The sequence below is a fragment of the Misgurnus anguillicaudatus genome, chromosome 19, assembly GCF_027580225.2.
Source record: "Misgurnus anguillicaudatus chromosome 19, ASM2758022v2, whole genome shotgun sequence".
NCBI classification, from domain to species: Eukaryota; Metazoa; Chordata; class Actinopteri; order Cypriniformes; family Cobitidae; genus Misgurnus; species Misgurnus anguillicaudatus.
The window spans coordinates 51,997,780-52,025,396 of record NC_073355.2 but is presented as its reverse complement, the minus strand read 5'-3'; the positions used below and the strand labels follow the sequence as shown (position 1 = coordinate 52,025,396).

Below are 27,617 nucleotides of genomic sequence, written 5' to 3'. Positions count from 1 at the left end.
AACAGAAAGTACGCTTTCCCACTTACTTCCCCCTGTTACAATACAGACACTAACAAACAGGAAATGGAGTGACATACTTGAAAGTGGATACTCATATTACAAAATAAAGGTTCAAACATATAGTGCACTTACATTCCAGCCCCTGATTATTACACAATACAGCTGTAATAATCATCAAATATAATTAAGAATAAATACATTCACACTGCAGTATGGCACATACATTTTCATTGAGTTTTTTTTCTTTTTCAATAAAAGTCTGTTTAGTTTATCTTTGTAGATACAAAGTTTGTCTTCAATAATGTAAAAATTATGTCATATCCGTTGGGAGCTCTCAAATGTCACTATAAATAGTTAGTCCGTAGATTCTTTATGTTCCTCCGCTTCAAGAAGACAACACATTTTTGTAATTGGTCTAGTTAAGAGGGAACTCATAGTCTTGATTTTGACTTGTCGTACAATTCCTTTTTTGTCCTTTATGGTGTCCACAATTCTACCCATATTCCAGGAGCTCCTTGGTGCATTGTCGTCAACTACAAGCACAACATCTCCCAACTGAAAGTTGCACATTTTTACAATCCACTTCTGTCTCTCCTGTAATAGAGGTAGGTAATCGGTTATCCATCGCTTCCAAAAGAGATTTGACATGTACTTGACGCCATCTTCTACGCGTATACAAGTCCTCTCTTGTGAAGGTTCCAGGAGGTAATGTCAAATTTGTCTTCAATAAGAGAAGATGATTAGGTGTTAAGACTTCTAAATCATTAGGGTCAGAAGAAGCTCTTGTTATAGGTCGATTGTTAAGTATTGATTCCACTTCACAGAAAAATGTAAGAAGACCTTCTTCGTCCAAGCGCTGACCTTGAACAATAGCATTCAGGATTTTCCATATGGATCATATTAGTCTCTCCCAAATTTCTCCATGATGCGAATCAGTAGGTGGATTGAAAGTCCATTTCATATTCTTTTGAAGAATAACGTCGTTGATCTGATTTTGGTTCCAATTTTGTATTGCTTCTCGTAATTTATGTTCAGCTTCGACAAAATTTGTCCCATTATCTGAGCGTATTTCAGCCACTTGTCCACGTCGTGCAATGAAGCGTCTTAATGCATGAATAAATTAATCTGTATCCAAGGATGCAGTCATTTCAATGTGAACAGCTCTTATGGCAAGACAAGTAAAGATAACGTCGTAGCGTTTTAGGGTGACTCTTCCCCGTTTTATCTCAAAGGCACCAAAACAATCTACTCCAACATGAGTAAACGGTGGTTTATCTGGTAAAACTCGATCTGATGGTAAATCTGCCATTTGTTGATGTCCTGCAGCTCCATTGAACTTTCTACATATAACACATTTTGATAGAATTCTTCTTATGGCTGCAGCAGCTCCAGTGATCCAATATTGTTGTCAAAGGATAGCCAGCATGTAGTTTCGCCCACTATGTCCAACTTGTTCATGAATATGATGCAAAATCAAGTTAGAAATGTGCATATCCTTAGTCAGTACAATTGGATGTTTAGCTTCAGGAATTTCTGCATGACTAAGACGACCACCAACTCTTAAAATACCAGACTGAAGTATGGGATTGAAATGGTAGAGAGAACTACTTCTCTTGACTATTCCGTTCTTTTGCAGACTTGCCAACTCATCAGAAAATGTCTACTCTTGACACAGTCGTATGATTTCCATTTCTGACTTTTCCAACTCCTCCAATGAAAGCAAGTCCTTGTGTCCAATAGATGTTAACTTTTGTATTCCTTTATCAACAGTTGTCATCTGCTGATATGGATCCACAGCCTGTGGCTGTTTTCACTTTCTGACACGATCCAACAGTATTGTCTTTAGGCGAAGAATCCATGCAACAGCCTTTTTCAGTCGCATCCAAGAAGAAAAGTAATTAAAGAAGCGTGATAAGGAGTCTGATTCTTCCTTGACTTCTATCCGGTTTACCAAGACACTTACTTTCATTTCAGGATCATTAGACATCATTACATCTTGACATGCAGGATCTACTGGCCATTCTTCTTGTGGCTGGACAAGAAATGTAGGACCAGTAAGCCACATACTATTTTCTAGAAATGAATCTACCTTTACTCCTCTTGATGTTAAATCCGCTGGATTGCTCAATGAATTCACATATTTCCGAATTTCTGACACTCTGTTAGACACAAAGCACTTGAATCTTGTGGTCGTATTTCGTAAGTACTTAAGAACCGAAGTACTATCTGTCCAGAAGACTGATTCCTGAAAGGGCATCTTAAGCACTCTCATCCATATGATGTTAATGCGACTAGCAAGTGTGGCAGCTGTAAGCTCCAAGCGAGGAATCATAATGGATTTCAATGACGTAACTCTTGCCTTGCTTGCTAGAAGAGTTGAATGTGTCAAATTATTGGCGTTGTGAACCAAAAGGTAAGACACCACACCAAATCCTTGTTCACTTGCGTCTGAAAAGTGGTGCATTTGAGCAGATGTTACTTCACCAAATCAATTAGGCTTTATACACCTTTTGACCTTGAAACTTTCCAAATGATGCAGGTCATCTAGCCACTTTCTCCAACGTTGAATGTACTCTTCAGGAATAACATCGTCCCATCCAATTTCTTTTCTGCATAGATCTTGTAGGATTATTTTTTGCAGATAGAATCACAGGTGAGAGGAATCCTAAAGGGTCATAAATGGAACGACAGAAAGAATTCCTCTTCTGGTAAAAGGTCGTTCACAGACTACCACCTTAAATTGAAAGGCGTCTGACTCAGCACATCATTGCACTCCCAGGGCTCTTTCTAGTGGCAATACATAATGATCCAAATTCAATTCAATTTTATTTATATAGCGCTTTTCACAAGTGTTAATTGTTGCAAAGCAGCTTTACATGAGTAGATGTAAATGAGAACACAGAAAATCAATAGATAATATAAGCAGTAGAACATAGCGACTAAGGTTAAACCGTACAAGCAAGCGTATTAATAATGATACATATACAGTAAAGTGCTAAGTTAAGCCAAAGTTGGCTGACTCTCCCTGGGACTAAAAACCCCCTAGGAAAAAACCCGGTGGGAAAAAACTCCTAGAAGGACAAAAACCCTTGGGAGAAGTTAATATATGTATACATGTAGATACGGTCGGGATAGGAAGCCGGTAAGCGGATTAAACTGGTTCAGCCGGTGGTCGTTGGTCGCGCATCGGCTAGGCATCACGTTGAAGGACAGCCAGTAGATCAGTGGTGCGATGACCTTCACAGCAACAGGAACTGGGTCTGTTTGTGTCATTGTCCTCAGGGTCGAGGACGAGACAGGGAGACAAAAACAGAGTTCTATTAGCGTAGGGGCCGTTCGCATGTAATGCAAGTGTCATACATTATAGTTGTTTAAGTCAGCTCGGTTACAGACAGGCTAACTATTGCGGCAATAGTGTACTACCCATATGAGGTGTATGAGTGCTTTGTTCTAAACAAAATAACTACTGCGGGAAAGGAACATCTACTGGACATATTTTATGTGAATGCTTTGTTAAAGAAGAATGTCTTAAGTTTAGATTTAAATTGATCGACTGTGTCTGATACTCGAACATTATTTGGTAAATCATTCCAGAGCTTAGGAGCTAAGTAGGAAAATGACTTACCACCTTTAGACACTTTTGATATTCTAGGGATAATTAAGAGACCCGAATTTTGTGAGCGCAGTTTACGTGGTGGATTGTATTCTGATAGTAGTTCTTTAATATACGAGGGCGCTAGGCTATTTAAGGCTTTGTACTCTTCCTCGTTTACATAAACAAAGTGATATCGATTGGTTAGATACGATCTAAACCAGGCTAACGCCTGACCACTGATGCCAACATAGTTTTCTAGTCTACTGAGTAAGATTGTGTGATCTATTGTGTCAAAGGCTGCACTAAGGTCTAGTAATATAAGGATTGAGATTTCACCACGATCGGATGTTAATAGGAGGTCATTTGTAACTCTAAGCAGCGCTGTCTCTGTGCTATGGTGGGGCCTGAATCCTGATTGGAACTTTTCATATGTATTATTATTCGCTATGAATGTGCGTAGCTGGCTTGCCACTACTTTTTCTAATATTTTAGAAAGAAAAGGTAGATTTGAGATTGGTCTAAATTTATTAAGATCTCCCTGGTCAAGGTTTGGTTTTTTAATAAGCAGTCTAATAACTGCTAGTTTGAAAGCTGTTGGAACGTATCCTAATTCTAGAGATGAGTTAAAGATATTTAGTACAGTGTCTGAAAATATATGAAATACCTCTTTTAGTATTTTTGTGGGAACGGGGTCTAGTATACAGGACGATGATTTGGATGATGTTACTAATTTAGAGAGCTCTTCTATTGTAGTAGGTTTAAATGACTCAAGATGTTCATATGGTAATCTAGTGGTAAATGTACTATTGGGTAGAGTGGTGGCTGCTTGTGTAGTTTATATGTTTTCCCTAATAAACATAATTTTGTTAGTAAAGAAGTTCATGAAGTCATTACTACTGTGTTGGAGTTTACTATTGGTTTCTGTTTGTTCTTTGTTTCTAGTCAGTTTCGCAACTGTGCTAAATAGGAAACGAGGGTTGTTATGACTTTCCTTTATAAGCGTACTAAGATAGGTAGATCTGGCGGTTTTAATGGCCTGTCTGTAGTGTTGAACACTCTCTTTCCATGCTGAACGCCATACCTCTAACTTTGTGCTTTGGTAGTTTCTTTCCATTTTTCTAGCTACTTTTTTAAGGGCTGCAGTATGATGGTCATACCATGGAGCTGGCGGTTTTTCTTTGATTCTCTTGTTTCGAATGGGAGCAACGGCATCCAATGTGCTAGTGCAAACGTTGTTCAGGTTTTCTATTATAAGATCCAGATCTTCACGGTTATCTGCTATATGTTTCATTTGAGACAGGTCTGGAAGAGTGCTAATAAAGCTATCTTTAGTGGTGGAAATTATTGTTCTGGCTAATCTGTAGCATGTTGTAGACTGAGCGGTCCTATCTAGAAGTATCGTGTGAGACACAAGGCAATGGTCTGAAACGGCATCGCTCTGGGGTGATATTTCGATGTCATTAATATTGAGTCCGAGTGACAGAATTAAGTCTAATGTGTGCTTACGAGTATGCGTGGGCCCTGACACGTTTTGTTTAATACCGAGAGAATTTAGAACATCCATAAACGCACGTCCTAGTGCATCTTTTGGGTTATCCACATGAATATTAAAATCACCAACGATAAGAGCTTTATCTACAGTGACTGTGAGTTCGGATAGGAAGTCTGCTATTTCTTTAAGAAAATCTGTGTGGTGGCCCGGAGGCCTATATATGGTAGCTAAAATGAACGAAAGCTGTTTGTTGTTACGATCAGTTATTTCCATATTTAACAGTATTATTTCAAAAGAATTATATTTTAGTTCAGATTTATGGTTTATTTGAATATTTTGTTGTATATTGTAGCTACACCACCCCCTCTCCCTTTTAATCGAGGTTCGTGTTTATAATAATAGTCTTGTGGGGTGGATTCGTTTAAACTAATGTAGTCGTCTGCTTTAAGCCAGGTTTCTGTTGAACAGAGTGCATCTAAGTTTTGGTCGGTAATTATTTAATTGATAATAGGTTCTTTATTGGTAAGCGATCTAATGTTAAGAAGGCAGAATTTTAACATTTGTGTTTCATCTGTTAATGTATTGTGTTCTTCTAATTTTATGTTAATATGATTTGTGCGAGACGAGGTAAACGGTGCTCTGTATTTATTTGTTCGAGGAACAGACACAGTCGAGATGTGTTGGTACTCTGGTAAAAAAGGCTCTATGTGCTGTGATATATGTGATCTTGACATGTCAAGGCAGCTAACAGACTGATGGGTAAGCCGATCTGTCTGTTTCCTGACCTGGGCCCTGGATAGTCAGACAATATCAAAAGTAAGACTATTGGTCAGATTTCTAGAAAGTATAGCACTTCCTTCCGGAGACGGATGGAGGCCATCTCTCTTTAGCAGGTCAGGTCTTCCCCGGAAATGCTTCCAATTGTCTATAAACCCTACATTATGCCGAGGGCACCACTTTGACATCCAGCCATGAAGAGACACTAATCTACTGTAAGTTTCATCCCCCCGGTAGGCGGGGAGGGGACCAGAGCAAATTACATTGTCTGACATTGTTTTTGCAATTTCACACACCTCTTTAATAGTATCTTTGGTGATCTCCGACTGGCGGAGTCTGGTGTCATTCGTGCCGGCGTGAATAACAATCTTAGAAAACTTACGTTTAGCATTAGCCAGCACTTTAACTTTGGATCTAATGTCAGACGCTCTGGCTCCTGGTATACAATCGACTATGGTGGCTGGTGCCTCAATGTCAACGTTCCTGAGTATAGAATCTCCAATAACCAGGGCACCTTTAACAGACGTCTCAGCCGGTGTATTGCTGAGTGGAGAAAATCTGTTTGATATTAAAACAGGAACTTTATTTGGATGCCGAATGTGACTATGCCGCCTGACAGTCACCCAGTTAGTCAGCCGCCTTGACTTTGAGGTCGGAACCGAGCCATGTGTATTATGCTTAACACTAGGCGCACCCGAAACAGTGTTTGTAACATTAACATTAGCGGTCTTACTGTCCTCAACTAGCGTTCGGATGCGCGCTTCTAGTTCTGCAACCTTCTCCGTCAGCCTTACTACTTCAATACACTTAGCACATGTAAACCCCTCTATGCTGACGGAAGAAGCTAAACTGTACATGTGGCAAGAAGTGCAGGTTACAATGACAAGCGGAGTCTTACCGTTTTCATGCTGGGTGATGGCGTCTCCGTTCGCTCGAACGCTGTCCGTGAAGCTGCATCGAGACCGGTGTTCGCTCGCAACACGCCTCGGCCGCCTACGAGGGTCTGTGGTCAGGGTGATGTTAGGCACGCTGACTCTGCGAAGGCCGGGCAGCAGCTCCTTCACAGCTTCCCGATCTGGTGTGGACGAAGAAAGGTTTAAGTAAACAGACGGTAAGAAATGCTAAATTTAGCCGGCACCGGCTGGTTATGCTAGCGGGCTATATGCTAGCGGGCTATATGCTAACACTGGGTGTTACTAGTGATAAAATCCTATCGCTTAGTAATACAATTCAGTAATCGGCAAGGTAAAGTATTCCTAAGATAAACTAATAAGTTATATTATATAGATAGTAATAAGATAGTGAAAAAATAGGATTTATCTGATAAGCTCAACGGAGCTCCAAACTTGCAACTCCTCATCTCTCTCTCAGCGTGGCGGAAGTGACAGACAACGGAGTGTCCAGGTCCTTTACCTTGCTCTCTCTGTCCTTTTCAGGTATAGCACTCAATACGGCACGACTGTTACTCATCCACTTAGTTAAGTGAAATCCTCCATTGGCACACATCTCAGTGAGGTTCCTGTACAGATGTACGGCATCAGATTCATATGTTACAGAGACAAGACAGTCATCCACGTAGAAGTTATTAAACACAACGTCCTTTGTCTTGTCATCATCAGTGATGCCACAGTTACTTTGAAAAAGTAATCTGATTACTGATTACTGATTACTCCTTTAAAGAGTACCTAAGTTACTTTACAGATTACTTGATTTTAAAAGTAACTAAGTTAGATTACAAGTTACTTTGTTAGTTACATTCCAGTAGCTGCCAACACCCCCACTGCCTCAACATTAAAAATGACAACCGGTTTTGCCAACACTCACTTTATTGAAAGTGCATTTTTAACAGTAACGTCAACAATGTATCTCCTGACATTTTAAGTTAAGTTGAACTGTTGTGTTTTTAAAAAACAAATATATATATATATATATATATATATATATATATATATATATATATATATATATATGAGAGTTTTTCTTGACTTCACTTAACATAAATAGGTAAGAGCAGGGGCCATTTTCAGAAAAACTTAATTTTAAAAGCTAAAGTTTTAGACAGAGATATATTTTTGCTGTGGTCAATAACTCACAAGTGTGGTCTATCAAAACCAGCTGGAATTTTGAACAAATGTAAAACGACTTCTGTATAATTTCACTTTAAACAAGAGTAGTGAATTGTTACTTTTGACCTTGACAGCAGGGACGAAAGTAACACACAGGTGGGTCAAAAGTAAGATAGATTTTTGTGTTACACTTGTTTTTATACATGACTATGACCTTGTTAATATTTATCATTTATCTTTGTAAAAAATAATGAAATTACATCTTTATTTTAAATTTCAGTTTTATCAAATGTTTCAAAAGCAACCAACAGTACAAACTTAAATTGCTGAGACTTTAAAAAAAATTCAATAGTTTGAACACTATGAAAATAAAATTAAATCAAATTAGAATAATATCAATTTTTAACATATTATACATAGTATTAGCACCGGGACAAAACTAACAAGTGTTACTTTTGACCCGACAGGATCTACTCACAAAATAAAAGTAAGTAGAGTTTAAACTCGACTTACTTTTATTTTGAAAAACTGAGAAGTCTTCAGGATGTTATATAGTAAATACCTTGTAAATTTATCAGTATTGTAACACATGAAACGAGAAACACAACGCGTTATAAGAAAAAAGACCGCTTTTGGAATATACTTATCATGGTTGAAAACACAGTTCTGGATCTACACGTGGAAATCGGTGAGTAAATAATGCGATATTTGTCAACTCTTTCAGAGGTTATGTGCTAATATGCTGTCATAGTGAGATGCAGATGTTATCAGGGCTCGGAGAAAATCGCTTTGTTACTTTCGTTCTTCAACTCTCCCACACTTACTGGTTTTGCACTGAAGTCCAGCTTTTGTTGTTTGGGTAGTGGATGACCATCTGCTCACTGTTTCGCACCATCGGGTGGGACTTGCTCTTAGTTTGACTGTCTATGCCGTGCCGCGACTCCAAATCTTTTTTTATTTTATTTGACGTAGTGTTTTTGTAGCTGCATCTCTCTTCTCTCTCCATTGTACGTTGTTTACGCTTGTGTCGCTTACATGTGACCTGAGTTGTCCTCGTGCTGAAAACGTGACTTGTTGCACACCTGACTTCACTTCCCGAGACGCAAGAAGAAATATACAAGAAAATATATATTTTACTAAGGAAAATTTCAAAAATAGTAACGCACAGTGACTTGGATAAGTAACTTTAATCTGATTACTGGTTTGGAAATATTAACGCATTAGATTACTCGTTACTAAAAAAAGTGGTCAAATTAGAGCAACGCGTTACCGGGATAACTGTTCATCATATAGGTCCTTTTGATCTGTTGCACATTTCCTTAATGCAAAGTTTGAGCAACTTGGTGAAGATGTAGCACCAAATAAATGTACCACCATTCTGTATTCCTCCAAACTGTTGTTCACGTTACCTTCAGGCCACCAAAGAAATCTTAAAAGATCACAATATTCTGGGTGGACTTTAACTTGATGAAACATAGACTCAATGTCGGCCATCAGGGCAACAGTTTCTAGTCTGAATCGTATAAGTACGCTAACTAGTGAACTATTTAGATCAGGGCCATGTAAGAGATTACCATTCAAAGATGTACCTTGATAAGAAGCGCCGCAATCAAACACAACCCTTATTTTGTGTTTTTTAGGATGGTATACACCATGATGTGGTATATACCAAAGATGTCCATCACATCTTTCCAACTCAGCCATGGGTACTCTTTCTGCATAACCCTTACTAATGACATTTTCCATGAAGGTAGTGTAGTTCGCAATGAAGGCGGATCGCGGACCCGCCGTGGCCTCGGGCTGCATACGCTCCGCATCGGTGGCGCAAATTCATTCATATATCCGCCGCGGACCCGCAACTGACTCATTAAAAGTCTGAAATAAGCTCCGGGACGGATCCGCAACGGATGCAGACCGGAGCTACTGACTCCGGACCGGGTCCGTTACGAATCCGCTCCGGAGCTTATTGCTATCAGGACCGGGTCCGTTCTGTTGCACATTTCCTTAATGCAAAGTTTGAGCAACTTGGTTAAGATGTAGCACCAAATAAATGTACCACCATTCTGTATTCCTCCAAACTGTTGTTCACGTTACCTTCAGGCCACCAAAGAAATCTTAAAAGATCACAATATTCTGGGTGGACTTTAACTTGATGAAACATAGACTCAATGTCGGCCATCAGGGCAACAGTTTCTAGTCTGAATCGTATAAGTACGCTAACTAGTGAACTATTTAGATCAGGGCCATGTAAGAGATTACCATTCAAAGATGTACCTTGATAAGAAGCGCCGCAATCAAACACAACCCTTATTTTGTGTTTTTTAGGATGGTATACACCATGATGTGGTATATACCAAAGATGTCCATCACATCTTTCCAACTCAGCCATGGGTACTCTTTCTGCATAACCCTTACTAATGACATTTTCCATGAAGGTAGTGTAGTTCGCAATGAAGGCGGATCGCGGACCACGTTTATCTCACTTTCAAATTCAAAATCCCTTCTTACTGTAGGATAAAATAGGATAAACTAAACTAAAGGATAAAACCAAAACTATCATAGGCCTGGCCACTGCAGCAATATAGAACCTTAAATCTGCATTGTCTTGTATTTTTAACCTAACAATATTGTAAATAGGTCTATCAGAAAAGTTTCACTAAAATATATCAATTTAATGTACAAAAGTAATTACTACTCAATGGAAATATAAAATTGCCATTTACATTTATGGACAGTTATAGCATATTCTGTTTTTGTTTAAAAATATTATTTTTGTGGTCAAAACCTAATTTAGTGCTTTATAGGCCCAGGTCAATGCAAACATAAAATACTTGATCTATTAGGCTACAACTTCAATGAAATGCTGCACTATGCACAGCTAAAACATCTGACAATGAATAACTGGAGAAAGACAAGTTGTTCAACAAAAATGTGTTTTTATTATTTATTCATTTCTCCCATTACACGTCTCCTTGTTGCCCGATCTGTTGCCAGGTTGAACACAGCACCTGTAATCAAACAGACAGATATGGTATGTAGCATCCAAAGTCAAGTATGCTTATCATAATAACACCGAATGAAGTAAAAGTACAGCTTTTTCACTAGAAATGTACTTGAGTAAATGTATCCTTAAAAATCACTTTAAAAGTACTAGTTACCCAAAACTGTAAATGGAATTCGTTACACACCTCTGGTTAAATCACCCTGTTAACAGCCGCTCAAAATAACAGACGAGAAGATTGTCTTTACCAACCACACAGTCGCTCTGCCTCTGACTGACACCTGCATTCATTAAGTCACTGATTAGGTCACATATCTTGCAGTGTGACCGTGAGTCTGAACCGAGTCAAACAATTATTAAATTGCCAAAGATTAATTTTCATTATAAAGAAGATGGCAGATACACTACACCAAAATTGCCAACATGTAAACTTAATGCACAGCTAGGGCTAAACCATTATCCACGAGTGAACATGCTAAAGTTTTCCTAATATCAACGTCATTCCAATCATTAATATGATTAAAAAACAATGTTTACTGGCACAATTATCAATAAATCAATACTTACTCAAAAGAGGGTTCAGCTGAACCGTGTCCCAGCAAGAAAATCTCGATTGACAGGTGTGCATCGTTTAACCGTTCAGTAAAGGCGCGTCCGAGGATCCGACATGGGTCTGTTCAGGATCCGCTGTTTGACAGTAGAATTTACCGCGCTGCCGGAGGCGGAGCTGATCCTCTGCGCGGCTCCAAAACGAATGTGACAGTCACGCGGGTTTGGCGACTTGAACGCAGATCCGCATAGGAGTCTCCTGCTGTGTGGGTTGAGTATGTACCTCAGGTATTAAACAATAATGTTCCTGATTCAACCCAGACACTTCCAAATCATTCAGGACATAACTGCTGACTGATTTGTCTTGACTTATGGTCCTGAGAAGAATATTCACTTTTTTCCCATGGAGATTGAGCTTATTCATTAAACTTTCGGTACAAAAGGAAGCAGAGCTGCCTGAATCCAGAAAAGCATACGTTTTCACAACATTATTTTTCATTTTTGACTTGACACACACAGGAACAATGGATAATGCACAGCAATCTGTACAAGCCCCAGTATGAGCATTGGACTGTAGGGAAATCATAGCACTATCAATAGCAGTTTTGAATTCAGAATGCTTGTGTAAAGTATCTGACCTTTCACATGGGAATATATGAAGAAGATCTGGATGATTAAGATTACATACAGTGCAAGTACTTCTCTTCTTGCAATCCCTGCTGATTGTAAACAACCAAAGCATATTCCTTTAACTTTCAGGAAGTTCATCTTTTCTCTTTGCTCTTTTTTTGAAAGTTTATGACAAACACTCAATGCATGTTCTCCATCACAAAAGATACATTTGTTGTTAGTTAAGGTCTTACTGTGCTCCTTTTACATCAGACATGGAAGAAATTGTGGTAGCAAAACTACTTCTGGATTTTTGCTGAGTCATTCTTGCATTCACTTTGTTAGTTCCTGTGGAGGGTGTATCCTGTATATTACCAAACACAGGATCTGAAAGGATTTTCACATGTTTCTCAATAAAATTGACAATATCAACAAAGGTAGTCTGACTGTTGTTTCGTTCCTTTAACTCGTATGCAACAACTCTCCATTTATCTCTGTATTTGTATGGAAGTTTTGAGAGAGTGATCTGCATGTTGGAAGTGAGGTTTAACTCATTCATCTATTTCATACTTTGCATAGCATTGCAACAACTCCTTAGAAAGAGAGCATATTCTTGCAGAGCCTTTGCATCTTCAAATTTGATCACTTTCCAGGAAAGAGCTTTGTTCATGTAAGAAGCAGCTATTTTCACCTCATCTCCAAAATTCTCCTTAAGTAAAGTTTTTGCCTTCAAGTAGCCTTGGTATGGAGTCATGTGTTGGCAACTTCGAACAATTTCTTTGGGCTGTCCTCTTGTATATTGCTCCAAAAATGCAAGCAGTCACCTGGACTATCTGCCCTTTTTTCCACCACTTCCTCAAATAAGCGTAGGAATTCATGAAAGCGTAATGGATCTCCATCAAAGTAAGGTATTTCTCTAGGTGGAAGTGAAGATAGGGTATTCTGTTTAACCAACAAGGTAGTTATTTATTCTGCTTATCAATAAGCTGTAGCATATTCATGTAACTGAGATCATTTTGAGCACTCGTTCCATTACCAATTCCATTTCCAGTACTCCGATTGTCCAATAGGAATTTGAGAATGTTGTATTTTAGGTCTGGTTGACGGTTGTTGTACTTGAGTTTGAGCATGAGTTGAGAGATCCCCTGTGTAGCATGAGATGAGATCCCTTGTGCAGCATGAGATGAGATCCTTTTGTGCAGCATAAGCTTGAGATGTTCCATGAGTTTGTGATACAAATGGCTCAGTATCTGAAGGAATTAATGCCTTCACATTAATATGACGAGAACTGGATTTAATTCTATTAGCAGAGGTATATGATCCTAGTTTTGCATTTTGATACACCTTTAATTTAGCCATTGACTCAGCCAGTTTGGTTTCTAACTCCAGATTTTCTCTTGTTTTCCTCATGTAACTGGTCTTGTCTGCGTTGTGTTTACTTTCCGTGAAATAAAGACGAACATCAGCTGACGGGTTGTCTCTTCATTGATTTTTAATCTGACAAAAGATCAGTTCTCTTCCATGCGGACATAACGCGAAAAGGGGAAGAGGAGGAGTCATTCAAGAATTACAAATAATTAAAACAACATAACAGCATACCTGACAAAAGATAACACAGTCTTTTAACAGTATGTCACACTTGCCCCTTCAGTTCTGCAACACAAATGTAACGTGCAATGTAATCAGCACGTCTCAAGTTTAACAAGTCTTCATTTAAAATGACAACGTAAAAATAATGGTACACACATGAAAAATAAAGTGCTAAATAATGTTTAAATCAAAAACTTGAGTATAAAATTGATTTTTAACTAAAGATGAAAGTAAATTAAACAGAGCTCAACAGAAACCCACCTCTTCCATGCGGACATAACGCGAAAAGGGAAGAGGAGGTGCTAAAACAGGAGATTACGTTGGATGTTGCATTTAGAGAATTAAAGGGGTATGCACACATAAAGAGATCCAAATCAGGTATACTTAAAACATGTACATTTTGTGTAATTCTACCTATAAAATGAACATGATACTTTTTATACCCGTTACACTCAGTTGCTCTTCTTGCTCCTTCAATGCATGTTTCCTGTGTAACATTTGTTGAGTGGCTAATAATGCAGCCAATTCTGCTTCAGCCTTAAGACATGTAGATGACACAGAAGAGCGGCTGGATCGAGATCCATGGGACATTACTCCAGAAGACCCTTTTTTGCTTGTGTTTGAAACACTGTCATTTGGTTGAACATCGTCATTACAATCACCAGACTCAGTTTGTACAGGCTTGTGTTGAATATTACATGCTGTAGCAACAACAGAAGTAGATAACTCTGGTATACAGTATATATAGCGGCAACCTATAACCGCTGAGGGGCGAAGTATCGGGATGAATCCGTTTTATTGAGACATTCATGTTGTTCAGACAAATGAAAGCAACAAACTCATAAACACAAAACGCATATGATGATGTAAAACACTAAAGACATACTTTTAACTGATGTCCATATAAAGTCACATTAAAATAGACCAATAAGATGATTTTTACGTGATAAGTTCTACGTGGTGAAGTTTTACGGTCAACAGAAAGTAAGCTTTCCCGCTTACTTCCCCCTGTTCCAATACACACACTAACAAACAGGAAATGGAGTGAAATACTTATACAGGTGAACCAGTGAAATACCATGACCCGGAAGTGGATACTCAAATTACAAATTAAAGGTTCAAACATATAGTGCACTTACAAAATGCTCTTAGCATGCATTATATGTTCTTCAAATACATTCACTTTAAATCTGCTTAATCTGTGCCTCAGGTCGTTCAGAAATATTTTTTCTAGTTGCAGTTTTTGTAACCGTTTACCCTTACGGAAATTAGCCATGGTTTTACTACAGTTAAAAAAAACATGGTTACTGTAACCATAGATATGTATGAAGGCTAAATGCGCTGCTGGCCAATTGAGTGGAACATCTGCATTTGGCGGCCATCTTACCACAGGCAGCTCACTCACTCATAGCATTAAGTTTTAATGCAGGTACTTTTAATTTTTTACCAATTTTCAAACGGTTTGGTTTGTTATAAACTTCAAAGATGTACCTATGACACTGCATACTTATACAAAATTCAGGAAACATGTTAAAGCATCCAAGAAACCAAACCGTTTGAATATTGGTAGAAAATTAGGCAAGTTATGGTCATTTAAAAGTACCTGCACCATTAAAACTCAATGCTACAAGTGAGCGAGCGCCCTGTGGTAAGATGGCCGCCAGGTGATGACGTTAGAGACTCCGCCGTAACACATCTAGCCTTTATACATATTTATGGAAGTAACAGCATGGTAACCACAAAATAAACATGGTTTTGACAACGATGGTTTTCAAAAACCATAGTTAAACCATTGTTAAAACCATAGTTTTGCTGATAGTATTCAATACACCAAAAAAAACAAAACATAGTTACTTCACTAGAGTTTTAAAAGTAGAGTTTGCATGCACTTAAAGGGTTTTGCAGCTAAAGAGACTCCTATTTGTTAAATAATATTTGACATTTGTGAAAATAAGGCATTCAAGTGGCTAATAACTTTTTCATTGTCTTTAATGACCTCAATTGGTAGGGTAAGCAATTTCTGGTAACTATTGTTGATTTTTTAAATCACAAAAACAAACACGCCCCTACCCCAATTGTACCCTCTTTTGATAGACCTGCCCCACACGTACAGAACCCAGGCAACAATGTCATAAATGATTAAAAGCAATGTGTGTTACTATGGTAATCCAGGTCGAATGCGTTTTGATAGTACTGTGTGTTTTAATGTGTGAATGCACGTCTTTTAACGGGCACACGTAAACACGAGCACATTTCCCCAATTTTAGCTTCTTTGCACTGGCTACCTATTCAATTTAGGATCCATTTTAAAATGTTGTTATTTGTTTTTAAATCACTAAATGGTCTTGCACCACCATACCTCTCTGAGCTCTTACATTCTTATAAATCCGCCTGCTCTCTCAGGTCAGATGATCAGCTGCTCCTGACTGTGCCCAAAATTAAGCGTAAGCTCAGAGGGGATCGTGCCTTCGCTGTGTCTGCCCCTAAGCTATGGAATGATCTGCCTTTGCATGTTAAGCAGGCCTCTTCTTTATCTGTTTTTAAAACACTTCTTAAAACTCATCTTTTCTCCTTGGCTTTTGACACCCAGTAAGTGATTTTATTGTTTTAAACCTGGTTATGTGAATGTTTATAGTGTGTGGTCTTAATTGTATATATGTATATTTCTTGTGTACAGCACTTTGGTCAACTTTGGTTGTTGTAAAGTGCTTAACAAATAAAGTTGGTATGGTATGGTATGGTATGAATGGTCTCACTTTTCCAAAGCGTTTTTCAAAAATTGATTTCCCTGCCTTTAAAGAGAATTTACTGAACATAAACAATAATACTGTAAGAGCATGATGAAAAATGATCATTTACAAGAATGTCTTCAATGTCTTTACTGCCTGTCTGAGTCTTGAAAGCAGGCGCGGAGCTATGGGCCCGCCCAGATTGACAGCTGGCCCGCCCAATCAGAAATGTAAAAAATACTACTCTGTATAGTTAGACATGTATACTACTTTATGTGGTGTAATTTATCTATTGCATGTTATGTTAAAAACAGTAAAATGATAAGTAAGCCTGATAACTATTTAAAAACTATTAAAGCAGTTGAATGTTGCGTTATAATGAAATATTCCCGAGCAGCTTTCAGCCATGATCACTTTGAGAACTTTTTTTGCAAGCAAGTAGAAAACGTATTTTGAATAACAACACGTTATAAATATGTGCTGCGCGCTTTCCTCTCAATAACATAAACACACAACAAATATGACAGCGGGGTAAAAAATAGAAAGAAAACATCTGATCATAGTGATGTTGTTTGATATAGCGATATAGCAGCACTATAAGTCACGCCACATTTATTGCTACACTTTATACAATATAGCCTATTGCTTTTAAGCAACAAATAGCCTATCATAACAACCTATAAGCCTACTGTGTAATTGAGACATTAATTTAAGAAATGCATTAAAGCAGAAAGACGTGTAGGCTGCGGAATTAAAGTGGGTTCACTTCAATCCACACCACAGACGTTCTTGGTTTGCTTCTTATTTATTAAATCGAAGCAATTGTTTGATCAAACATTGATTAATATTAAGATACAATTCATACAAAACGAAATTCACTTTAAAGAAAGTCTTTCTACAAAACAAACCTCGCAAAATCGCTTGCCCGACGTCCATTACGGGCTATGGCGAATCCCTGTCGGGCTAAAAAAATGATGCGCCTTGGCCGTCAGGCGGAAGAAAAAATATTGTAATGTGTTTGCATTCTCTCAGATTTAGTTAGGTAATTATGTTGTATGTAATTCGGCGTCATCTTGTTAGCCATTACTATCCTCACTAACAAGTGAAACTGTCAGGAAATAAAGTGAAAGCATTAAATCCATTATTCCTTTCGTTCACGTCTGATATGCGCGCTCCTCGGCTCCGCTCTTCACGAGTAGGCTTGCTCTTGTGCTCATCAAAAAGTATATTAAATGTTTATTTATTTGTCATTTCGTTTAACCCCAGAGTCTAACATTATTCTAGCAATTTCCTTTTTCTTTCTTTATTTAGTAAGTTAACTTAAATATGTGAGAACGAAAATATATTTTTAGTGATTTGCATGAAGAGAATATGATGTTAGAAGCTTCATTTTAAGCATTTAGTAGCCGTATTTATTTAAACACTTTAATAGGTTATTTAAAAAAGTATACGTTTTTTTTTTTGGGTTCATTTATATTTCCTGTCACTGTGTGCAGGTTATATAGCGTACAGCATCAGTTCAGGCAGGCCACGTAGTCAAGCGGTGCTATCAGCTGATTGTCAAACCTAACCCAGCCTATCAGCTGATCCGATGCCTATGCATCAATTGGTCCCTTTCAAACAGGGCGCCTTATTTAAATGGATTTCAGTCTGTCTGCTTGGCTGCTTCGACTGCTTTGCTTGCAAAAGCGCAGTTTCTTGCAACATGATATTACGCTTTTATTTTGTTGTAACGTTACTCACCCAACTGCTGACCATGTCTGCCGCCGCAAATGATAATGTTACAGATCCGTGGCAAATTGAATTCATCGAAGAATCCCAGCAACAAATAAGTCAAGCGGAGGAAGCCATTAATGACGAAAGCAATGCTTCTGTCCGCCGGAGCTCTCGCCTGGCAAGTAAATCATCATGTAGTCCTCCCAGCATTATTGACTGGCCGCTGCCGAAACTACTGGAAACCTTATACAGACACGACATCCCGGCACCAACTGGAGCTTCGCATAAGGAACTGTTTGCCTTGCTTTGTGAAAAAATTGACGTCCCAGCAGCAGATATTCCTCATCCTCCTCCATTCTCCGGCAAGAAACAGACGCAGAAGAGAAAGAATCTCGAACCGGCTTCCACTTCGGCTGATGTTGCACCCAAGTGGGCAGGTGGATCCGACGTCTCAACCCGAGCAATCTACTCTTCTTCAGTCCAAAACAACGACCCAGTTTTGTCAGCTTTGTCCAGCATTCAGTCTTCGCTCTCCAACATGAATTCCAGAATTCAAGCTCTTGAGTCCGGTTCAACATCTAAGGCCTCTGGAAACTTTTCCATTTCTGGTCCGTCTTCCGATAACTCCTCATCGACCACGGCGCGGCTGCCCGTGTTTACTCCGCAGCAGAATGATGACGTCATCAATTCAGTGACTATACCACGAAGAACTATGGGAAGTGCAGTTCCCGTGACTACAGGCTCTCCATTCTTTCCGCCGGCTGCTGCGATTTCTCATCAGTTGAGAAGCCAAATCATCGCAGGTAATGATGTCAACCTTGTCAAAATATTATTGTGCTCCGAAATGAGTGAGAAGCGTGTTGTTGATTGCGGCGATGTGTCTGTTATGCTTAAAGATAGCGACCCCCGACTTTCAAAAATGTTAACGCTAGCTGAGTTTAATGTGGCATTTGGGGTTTACAGAGACGTCATCTGCGAATTGTATCCGTGTCGTAGAGCCGAACTTGACACTTATTTAGCAATAATTTCTGACTTGGCTTTGACCTATGGAGGAACTCTCTTCTATGAATATCATAAGTCATTCTCTGCAAAAGCTGCAATGTTCATTCAACGTTTTAATCAAAGATTGGACTGGTCTGTAGTTGACTTAACCCTCATAAGCAGACATTTCACTGGTCATCAAGCTCTTTCCTGCTCGATCTGTGGCTCTCATTCTCACACCCTCAATCTATGCCCCAAATCTGCGTCTCCTCCATCTAAGTCTGGTTTTCAAACTGTTGACTCTAAGGTGACACCATTTGCTACTCCCTTGTGTTATAATTTTAATGAAAATGTTTGCAAATTCTATAATTGTAAATATGTTCATGCTTGTAGTTACTGCGGGGACGGCCACCCAAAATCTGTGTGCCCAAGACGAACCCGCTTTATGAAAAAGGACAAAAAGAAATAAAGCCATCAACCCCAGTCAATGTTCCAAAGCTGGGACAGGCACTGAGAAATCATCCTAACCGCTGCTTTGTCAATTATTTAATAACCGGACTTATCCAAGGGTTTTTTGCAGGATTGTCTTGGTTGCCTAATCAATCTTTTTTCTGTAATAATTTGCTTTCTGCTGTTAAAGAACCTGAAATTGTCGATTCCTTGTTGGAAAAGGAAGTTAAGAAAGGATTTCTTATTGGGCCTTTTGATAAATCTCCTTTCTCAATTTGTCGGATTAATCCTATAGGGATAGCTACTCGAAAATATTCAGGAAAGAAGCGCTTAATTTTTGATTTGTCCGCCCCTCATAATGATGCTGCTCAAAGTATTAATAGTCTTATTCCTCTAGCTCCATTTTCTCTGTTTTACGCAACCATTGATGACGCAATTAAAATCATCAAAAAAGCAGGTAGGGGTGCATGGCTCGCAAAGGCAGATATTTCAGACGCCTTTAAAGTTATGCCTTTACATCCATCGCAGTGGCATTTATTTGGCATTAAATGGAGGGAAAAATTTTATTTTTCGGTCAGGCTCACTTTTGGCTGTCGCAGTAGTCCAAAAATTTTTGATACACTATCAGAGGCGCTATGTTGGATTCTCCTAAATAACTGCAAATTACTGCATGTGCTCCATCTTTTAGACGATTTTCTGCTAGTGGATTATAAAAACGCAAAGCCAGACAGATGCATTTCGGCGTTAAAATACACTTTCGCCGATTTAGGTGTTCCCCTTTCTGAGGAAAAAACTTTAGGCCCACTCAAAGTTATCGAGTTTTTAGGCATTACATTAGAATCTAATGCAAGCCTCGTTGCCCCTTGAGAAATTAAAACGCATTCGCGAAATCATGAGAAATGCTCAGAGTTCCGCTTCTTTTTCAAAAAGAGATTTGCTTTCTTTACTAGGCCATCTTAATTTTGCGATGCGTATTATTCCCCAAGGCAGGTCTTTTATTTCCAGACTCCTCGATCTTTCCAAATCAGTCAAAGATCTTAAGGACATAGTTACCTTAGACGCAGGCTCCAGATCAGATCTCAGTTTCTGGTCTTTGCTCCTTGAAAATTGGAATGGCATTTCTTTTTTTTATCATGATGATCTGGAGTCTTCTGCAGCCCTTAAATTGTATACAGATGCTGCGCCTTCTGTCGGTTTTGGGGGGGTTTTCAATGGTCAGTGGTTTGCTAGCAAATGGCCAAAGGAGCTGCTTTCCATGCCTGATAATAACATGTCCACTGCTCTGTTGGAATTATATCCCATAGTGATAGCTTGTATTCTGTGGGGGAAACAATGGTCTAGAAAACAAATTCTGTTTTTTTGTGACAATGAGGCAACTGTTAATATAATTAACAAAGGTCGCTCATCAGTTCCGTTTATCAACAGATTCGTCAGGCGCCTTACTTGGTTATCTGTCATGGATAACTTCATTTTCCGAGCTGCTCATATTCCAGGTTTAAACAATCAAATTGCTGATTCCCTTTCTCGATTTGAATTTCAGAAATTCCACCTCCTGTGTCCGGATTCAGCACCAGCCAGCTTGGTTTGCCCTCTTTTCAGCCAAACGGTTCTAGATTAGACATGACCCTTCAATCTTATTTGCATTCAGCAGCCAAGTACATGCGTAGTGGTTTAGCAAAATCAACATTAAAAATGTATGACTCTGCTTGGTCTCATTTTAGTTCTTTCTGTGCCACTTTCACTGTAGATGTACTTCCTGTCAATGTTTCATATGTTAGTGCTTTTATAGTCCACTGTTTTGAGTCCCGTAAAATGCAGCCTTCATCCATCAAGAGTATGATCGCCGGCATTCAGTTCCATCTGCGCTGCTTGGATCCATCCACCATCAGCTTGCTAAAAAATCCATCAATTCGTCTCCTGCTCAATGGACTTAAAAAAGAGAAACCTAAAGGCAATGATCATCGTCTCCCTCTCACACTTCCACTTTTAAAAAAATTAATATCACGTCTGAGAGAGGGATGCTTTGGGATTTATTCTGATATTATGTTGGAATCTGTTTTGCTTACGGCTTTCTATGGTTTTCTCAGAGGTGGCGAGTTTTCAACACGCACAGATTCTTTTAATCCGTCACATGACCTCACAATATCTGATGTTTCAATATTTTCTCACCACTTCACCATATTTCTAAAGCACTCAAAAACTGATCGGGATGGGGAAGGATCTTTAGTTTTTGTGTCTGAAACTAACTCTGCTTTTTGTCCCCTGTCGTCCATGTTGGCTTATCTGAGGTGTCGTCCACAAGCTTGTCTGGAGGACCCATTATTTACAACAGAGGAGGGAAAGCCCATGTCCAGAGCCTGGTTTGCATCCCGTTTCCGCCTGCTTTGTCAATTCTGCGGGCTACCCCCAGAGTGTTATTCGGCCCATTCGCTGCGCATAGGGGCTGCTACAACTGCAGCTTCCTCTACTCCCGTTTCTACCCTAAAAGCTATGGGAAGATGGTCTTCGGCAGCTTATGAACGGTACCTCCGGCCAGATACTCGAGCCATCCTTGAGGCTCAGAAAGCTATGAGTCATGATTGTGATCTGTAGTTGAAATAAATATCGCTTCAGTGATTTATTGTTTTTTCTTCTTTTATTTTACTGCTTCATCCAGCTATTTCTTTGCTAGCTTCATGTAGTCTATATAGGTATTTTTATTATTATTGGCTTCTTGAAATTTTAGTTTTTTTTTTTTTTTAATCCTCTGCTGGCTCTTCGATAGCAGGAAGAGCCAGGGATGATTGCCTGGTATGGTCTGTTTGGGGGGTATTTTGCTGCTATCCCAGTTTATATGGGAGATTGTCCCCAGAAGCTGCTGCTGTTCCCTCACTAGCTTTCATGGAGCTCATGAAAAGGTTGGGAATTCAGAACAGAGCCATACCGCCAAATGTAATTTTAACATTTTGCAAATAAACATTTTTAAATGTCAAAGATTTGTCTTTATTTGACTCAAGTGGTCCTGACTGAAATATAGCGTACAGCGTCAGTTCAGGCAGGCCACGTAGTCAAGCGGTGCTATCAGCTGATTGTCAAACCTAACCCAGCCTATCAGCTGATCCGATGCCTATGCATCAATTGGTCCCTTTCAAACAGGGCGCCTTATTTAAATGGATTTCAGTCTGTCTGCTTGGCTGCTTCGACTGCTTTGCTGCAACCCACCTCCTCCCCTAGCTCCTCCTTTAAACTCTGTTAACTTAATCAGTTTCATTTCATTGTCACTGATGCACGCTCTGTTCTAATTGGGGGGTATTTTGCTGCTATCCCAGTTTATATGGGAGATTGTCCCCAGAAGCTGCTGCTGTTCCCTCACTAGCTTTCATGGAGCTCATGAAAAGGTTGGGAATTCAGAACAGAGACATACCGCCAAATGTAATTTTAACATTTTGCAAATAAACATTTTTAAATGTCAAAGATTTGTCTTTATTTGACTCAAGTGGTCCTGACTGAACTTTTTTTGTAGGCTATGAGAGCCCAATATTTTTTTTACCAAAAAGGCTTAATAAATGTCACGTTGCATTACAATTTAAAGTATCAATAATGTCAAAAATGTGACGTGCAGTTCGGGTCTGTGTGTATGCTGTTTAAATTAGTGTTCTGAAGTTTTGACGAATTTTATAGACTTGTTATAGTTTCTTATTCAAAAGTTACACCCATAGATTCAGGCCCACCCGGACTTAATCCATGCCCACCCATATGTCACGTTCTGCATCCGCCACTGCTTGAAAGTTGTGTTGCTGTCTATGCTGTCACCTGCACAAATTCAGGTAAGTATGAAGTCATGTGACTGACAATACCAGTCTATTCAGTTTTTCTTCTCCATCTAAACTTCACCCAAACTCAGATCTCTTCCTGCTCATATGAAGGATAAAATGAAAGAAACATCTAAGCACGAAGAAACCTTAACATACAGGTATTTACATTTAAGACTCTTCATGTTTCTATAATTTCTGTAATCTGTGTCTGTAAATATTAGACAGAAGACTAAATAATGAGTTTAGATATAAATGTCACAGATTTCTGAATAAGTTGCGGTAACATCTGACAGTTTCACTTTCATCTTCAGTTATAGAATCAACTCATAATCAGATCTCTGTGTTAAAGATTTAGTTCAGAGGAGCTGTGTGATGTGTTCAGATTATTTCTCTATTTGGTGTTATTGTATTGTTTGTGTATTAGATATAAAGATCTGCTCACACAGACATTGCATTGGGTTAGGATCTAGAAGAAAGCTACGCTACACAACTATCTACAGTCTACAGTTTCTTTATGTATTACATTAGACGAGGCACCAAACAACTGCTTAGACAAATTTAAGAAATCTGAGATGTTCACTGGAAAATCAAATCTTAAATGTTGTTGAATAGAAGATGATCATCTAGAGATAAAATAAAGAGACAGGATCATGTCCACCACTGACAGCACAGGTGAGATACACAGATAATGTTGATATTTCTCACTGTTATGAATCTCAGAGTTTAATATAAGTGTAATGTTTTTTTCTGCAGTGTCTGCTGTTCACAATCCTGCTTGCAGGAGAAAACACAGCAAAGGAAAAGATCCTCCTAACAGTGAGTTTCATATAGATGATGTGTTGTGTTTGTTGAGGATTGTAAATATTAAATGTGTGATTCTTGTCTATAGTGAGGATTGTTCTGCTGGGTAAAGATGTGTCAACAAACAGTCGAGTGGGAAACTTCATGTTGGGAATATCAGCGTTTGATAGTGAAGTTCCTCCAGATGATCATCAGATTGAGAGAGTCAGAGGAAAAGACATGATGATCATCAACTGTCCTCATCTGCTCCAGCTGAACCTCTCATATCATCAGATCATACAGACAGTGAGAGAGTGTGTGAATCTGTCTCATCCAGGACCTCATCTCATCCTTCTCATCTTTAAACATGATGAGTGTTCAAGAGAAGATCAAGAGCGTCTGGAGATCATCCTCAACTATTTCTCTGATAGTGTTTATCAACACACACTGGTGCTCACAACACACGACTCACACAGTGTTCATCAGACTGAAGTCAATGACAACATACAGAAAATCATTAAAAAATCATTTAACAGACACTACAGACTGAAGAGAAACTGCACTGCTCCTCATCTTATTGAGACATTTAGAGACATTGTCAAATCAAATGATGGAAGTTATCTGATCTGTGATAAATATAAAGATTCACAGAGTTTTACAATGAAACAGCAGACAGATGAAAGAGGTGAGTGTGAACATACAGGATTTACATTTAGTCATTTAGCAGATGATTTTGTCCAAAGCGACTTACAACTTAAGAACAGCAATACATACGTGCACTGGAAATAGTCTCATCAAGTCTAACACAGCACACATAGCAATGAGTTAGTTAGTAATTTTTTTCACAGAAAATGTACAGATAAAGATGGGAAAATAGAAAAAAGATATTAAGCTCTGTATTAGTAATTGAGGTGTTGGTGGAAGAGATGGGTTTTTAGCCGATTCTTAAAGACAGCTACAGAGTCAGCAGATCGTATCATGACCGGCAGACCATTCCACAGATGTGAACTAAATCCAGAGAAGGTATGCAATAGTGATTTTTACCCTTTTTGGGATGACACCACTACACTTTGCTCTGTGACAGACCGCAGAGCTTGAGAGGGTTCATAAGTCTGTATAAGCAATTGAAAGTAAGGGGACACTGACTCAGTGGTGGTTTTAAAGGCCAGGAGCAGAGCTTTGAATTTGATGCGAGCTGCTATGGGAAGCCAGTGTAACTTGACAAAGAGAGGAGTGATGTGCGCCCTCTTTGGCTCATTGAAGACCACTCTTGCCGCTATGTTCTGAATCATCTGTAGGGGTTTGGTTGTGCAGGCTGTTGTGTGTTGTGTAAAAGCCATGTTTCCAAATGACAGAACCAAGGAATTATGTTTATCGAAAAGAGCACTGGTCCAAGCACTAAACCTTGAAGTACCCCGGTATTGAAATTATTTGGATGCCTTAGGGCTTCAATTACTGAGAGAAGTGCAGTCTCGGTGAAGTGACTGCTTTGAAACCATACAGATTGCTGTCCAGGAGAATATTTTGTATGAAGGAGGAGAGCTGGTCAAAAACCATATGTTCAAGAGTCTTGGCAATGAAGGGAAGAAGAGATACGGGTCTGTAGTTTTCTAACATTGCAAGGTTAAATGTGGGTTTCTTTAGCAGCGGGGTTAACTGGACCTCTTTTAAAGGCTGCAGGGAATGTACCAGTGGAAAGAGATGAATTGATAATGTGGGTGAGAGCAATAACGGATGGAGAGATGGCCTAAAGGAGATGGGTGGGTATGGGATCTAACAGGCAGGTAGTCGGGTGGTTAGAAGCAAAGACCATGGAAACATCCACTTCAGATAGGAGAGAGAAAGAGAGGAGCGAGCATGCATCAGGGGTTTGAGTATGCACAAGAGGTGGCGGCGCAGAGAACTGATTGCTGAAAGTGTTTGTTGCCTTCACAAAGAAAGCAAAATTGTCAGCTGTTAAGTCAGATAAGAGTGTGGGACAGGCAGAGAAGAGAAGGTCTGCACAAGAGTCAGGTAAGCTGTTGATTTTTGAGTGATAGTAGTGAGTTTTATTAGAGGAGACATATGCAGAGAAAGAGGCCAGAAGAGACTGATAGAGACAGAGTTCAGCAGGATCTTTTGATCAGCGCCACTTCCTCTTTGCAGCCCGGAGTTTAGAGCAATGTTTACCGAGAACATCAGATAACCAAAGGGCGGATGGGGTGGCCCAGGCTGGTCCAGATGTCAGAAGCAAGGCAGGGCAAGTTTATTTGTATAGCACATTTCATACACAGTGGTCATTTAAAGTGCTTTACACAGAGGTGAGAAAACAATATATAAAAGAGATATTTTTTTTTAAATAAGAGATACATGATACAATCACAATAAAGACAAAGATACATGAGAATTTAGAATAACAATTAGTAAAAAATAAATGTGATTTTAATAAAAACAGTTTAGAATATGTTAAATAGAATAAAACAGGAGTAACAGTGAGTTGAATTAAAAGTGCAGTCAGTGTGAAGCAGCACAGTGCTCATTCAGTAAATGCATAGTTAAACAGATGTGTTTTTAATCTAGATTTAAAAGTGTTTACTGTTGAAGCTCATCTGATCTCTTCTGGAAGCTGATTCCAGCTAGAGGTGGCATAATAACTAAATGCTGACGCACCTTGTTTTGAGTGAACACTTGATATTTCTAACTGACCTGATCCAAATGATCTGAGTAATCTTTTAGGTTTATATACAGTTAGCATATCTGTCATGTATTTGTGTCCTAAGCCATGAAGTGATTTAAAAACAAGTAACAATACCTTAAAATCTATTCTAAATGTAACAGGAAGCCAGTGTAAGGACCTGAGGAGGACTGGAGTAATGTGCTCAGATTTTTTGGTTCTGGTCAGAATTCTGGCAGCAGTGTTTTGTATGAGCTGCAGCTGTATAATGGTCTTTTTGGGGATCCCAGTAAGAAGTCCATTGCAGTAAACCACCCTGCTGGTGATGAAAGCATGAACAAGTTTCTCTAAGTCCTGTCTTTAGACAAAGCAGCAAATTCTGGCAATATTTCTGAGATGGTAGTAAGCTGATTTGCTTATCGCTTTCACGTGACTACTGAAATTAAGGTCAGACTCTAAAATTACATCAAGATTTCTGACTTTATTTTGTGTCTTTAGACCCCTAGAGTCAAGGTATGTGTTAACCTTGAGAGTTTCATCTTTATTTACAAATACAATGACTTCAGTTTTGTCTTTGTTTAACTGGAGGAAGTTTTGACGCATCCAACAGTTAATTTCATCAATGCATTTACATAGAGAGTCAATGGGGCTGTAGTCATTGGGTGACAGGGCTAAGTATATCTGGGTGTCATCTGCATAGCTGTGATAAGGAATTTGGTTCTTTTTTTCATTATTTGGCCAAGTGGGAGCATATACAAATTAAACAGAAGCGGTGCAAGAAGTGAACCCTGTGGGACTCCACATGTCATGGATGTCCACTCAGATTTATGGTTAC

At 39.0% G+C, this 27,617-nt stretch overlaps 2 protein-coding genes across 2 annotated transcripts in view; both read left to right on the top strand.

The window, feature by feature from the left end:
• The window catches only part of LOC141351231 (uncharacterized), a 137,143-nt gene that overhangs the window by 35,541 nt on the left and 73,985 nt on the right, over nt 1-27,617 (top strand). The window lies entirely within an intron of this gene.
• Nucleotides 24,245-27,617, top strand: part of LOC129426484 (GTPase IMAP family member 8-like) — a 107,542-nt gene continuing 104,169 nt past the window's right edge. The window contains exon 1 of the mRNA XM_073857852.1: nt 24,245-24,814. Within this exon, the coding sequence (XP_073713953.1) occupies nt 24,295-24,814 (520 nt within the window). The 5' untranslated portion in view covers nt 24,245-24,294. The remainder of the gene's footprint in view (nt 24,815-27,617) is intronic.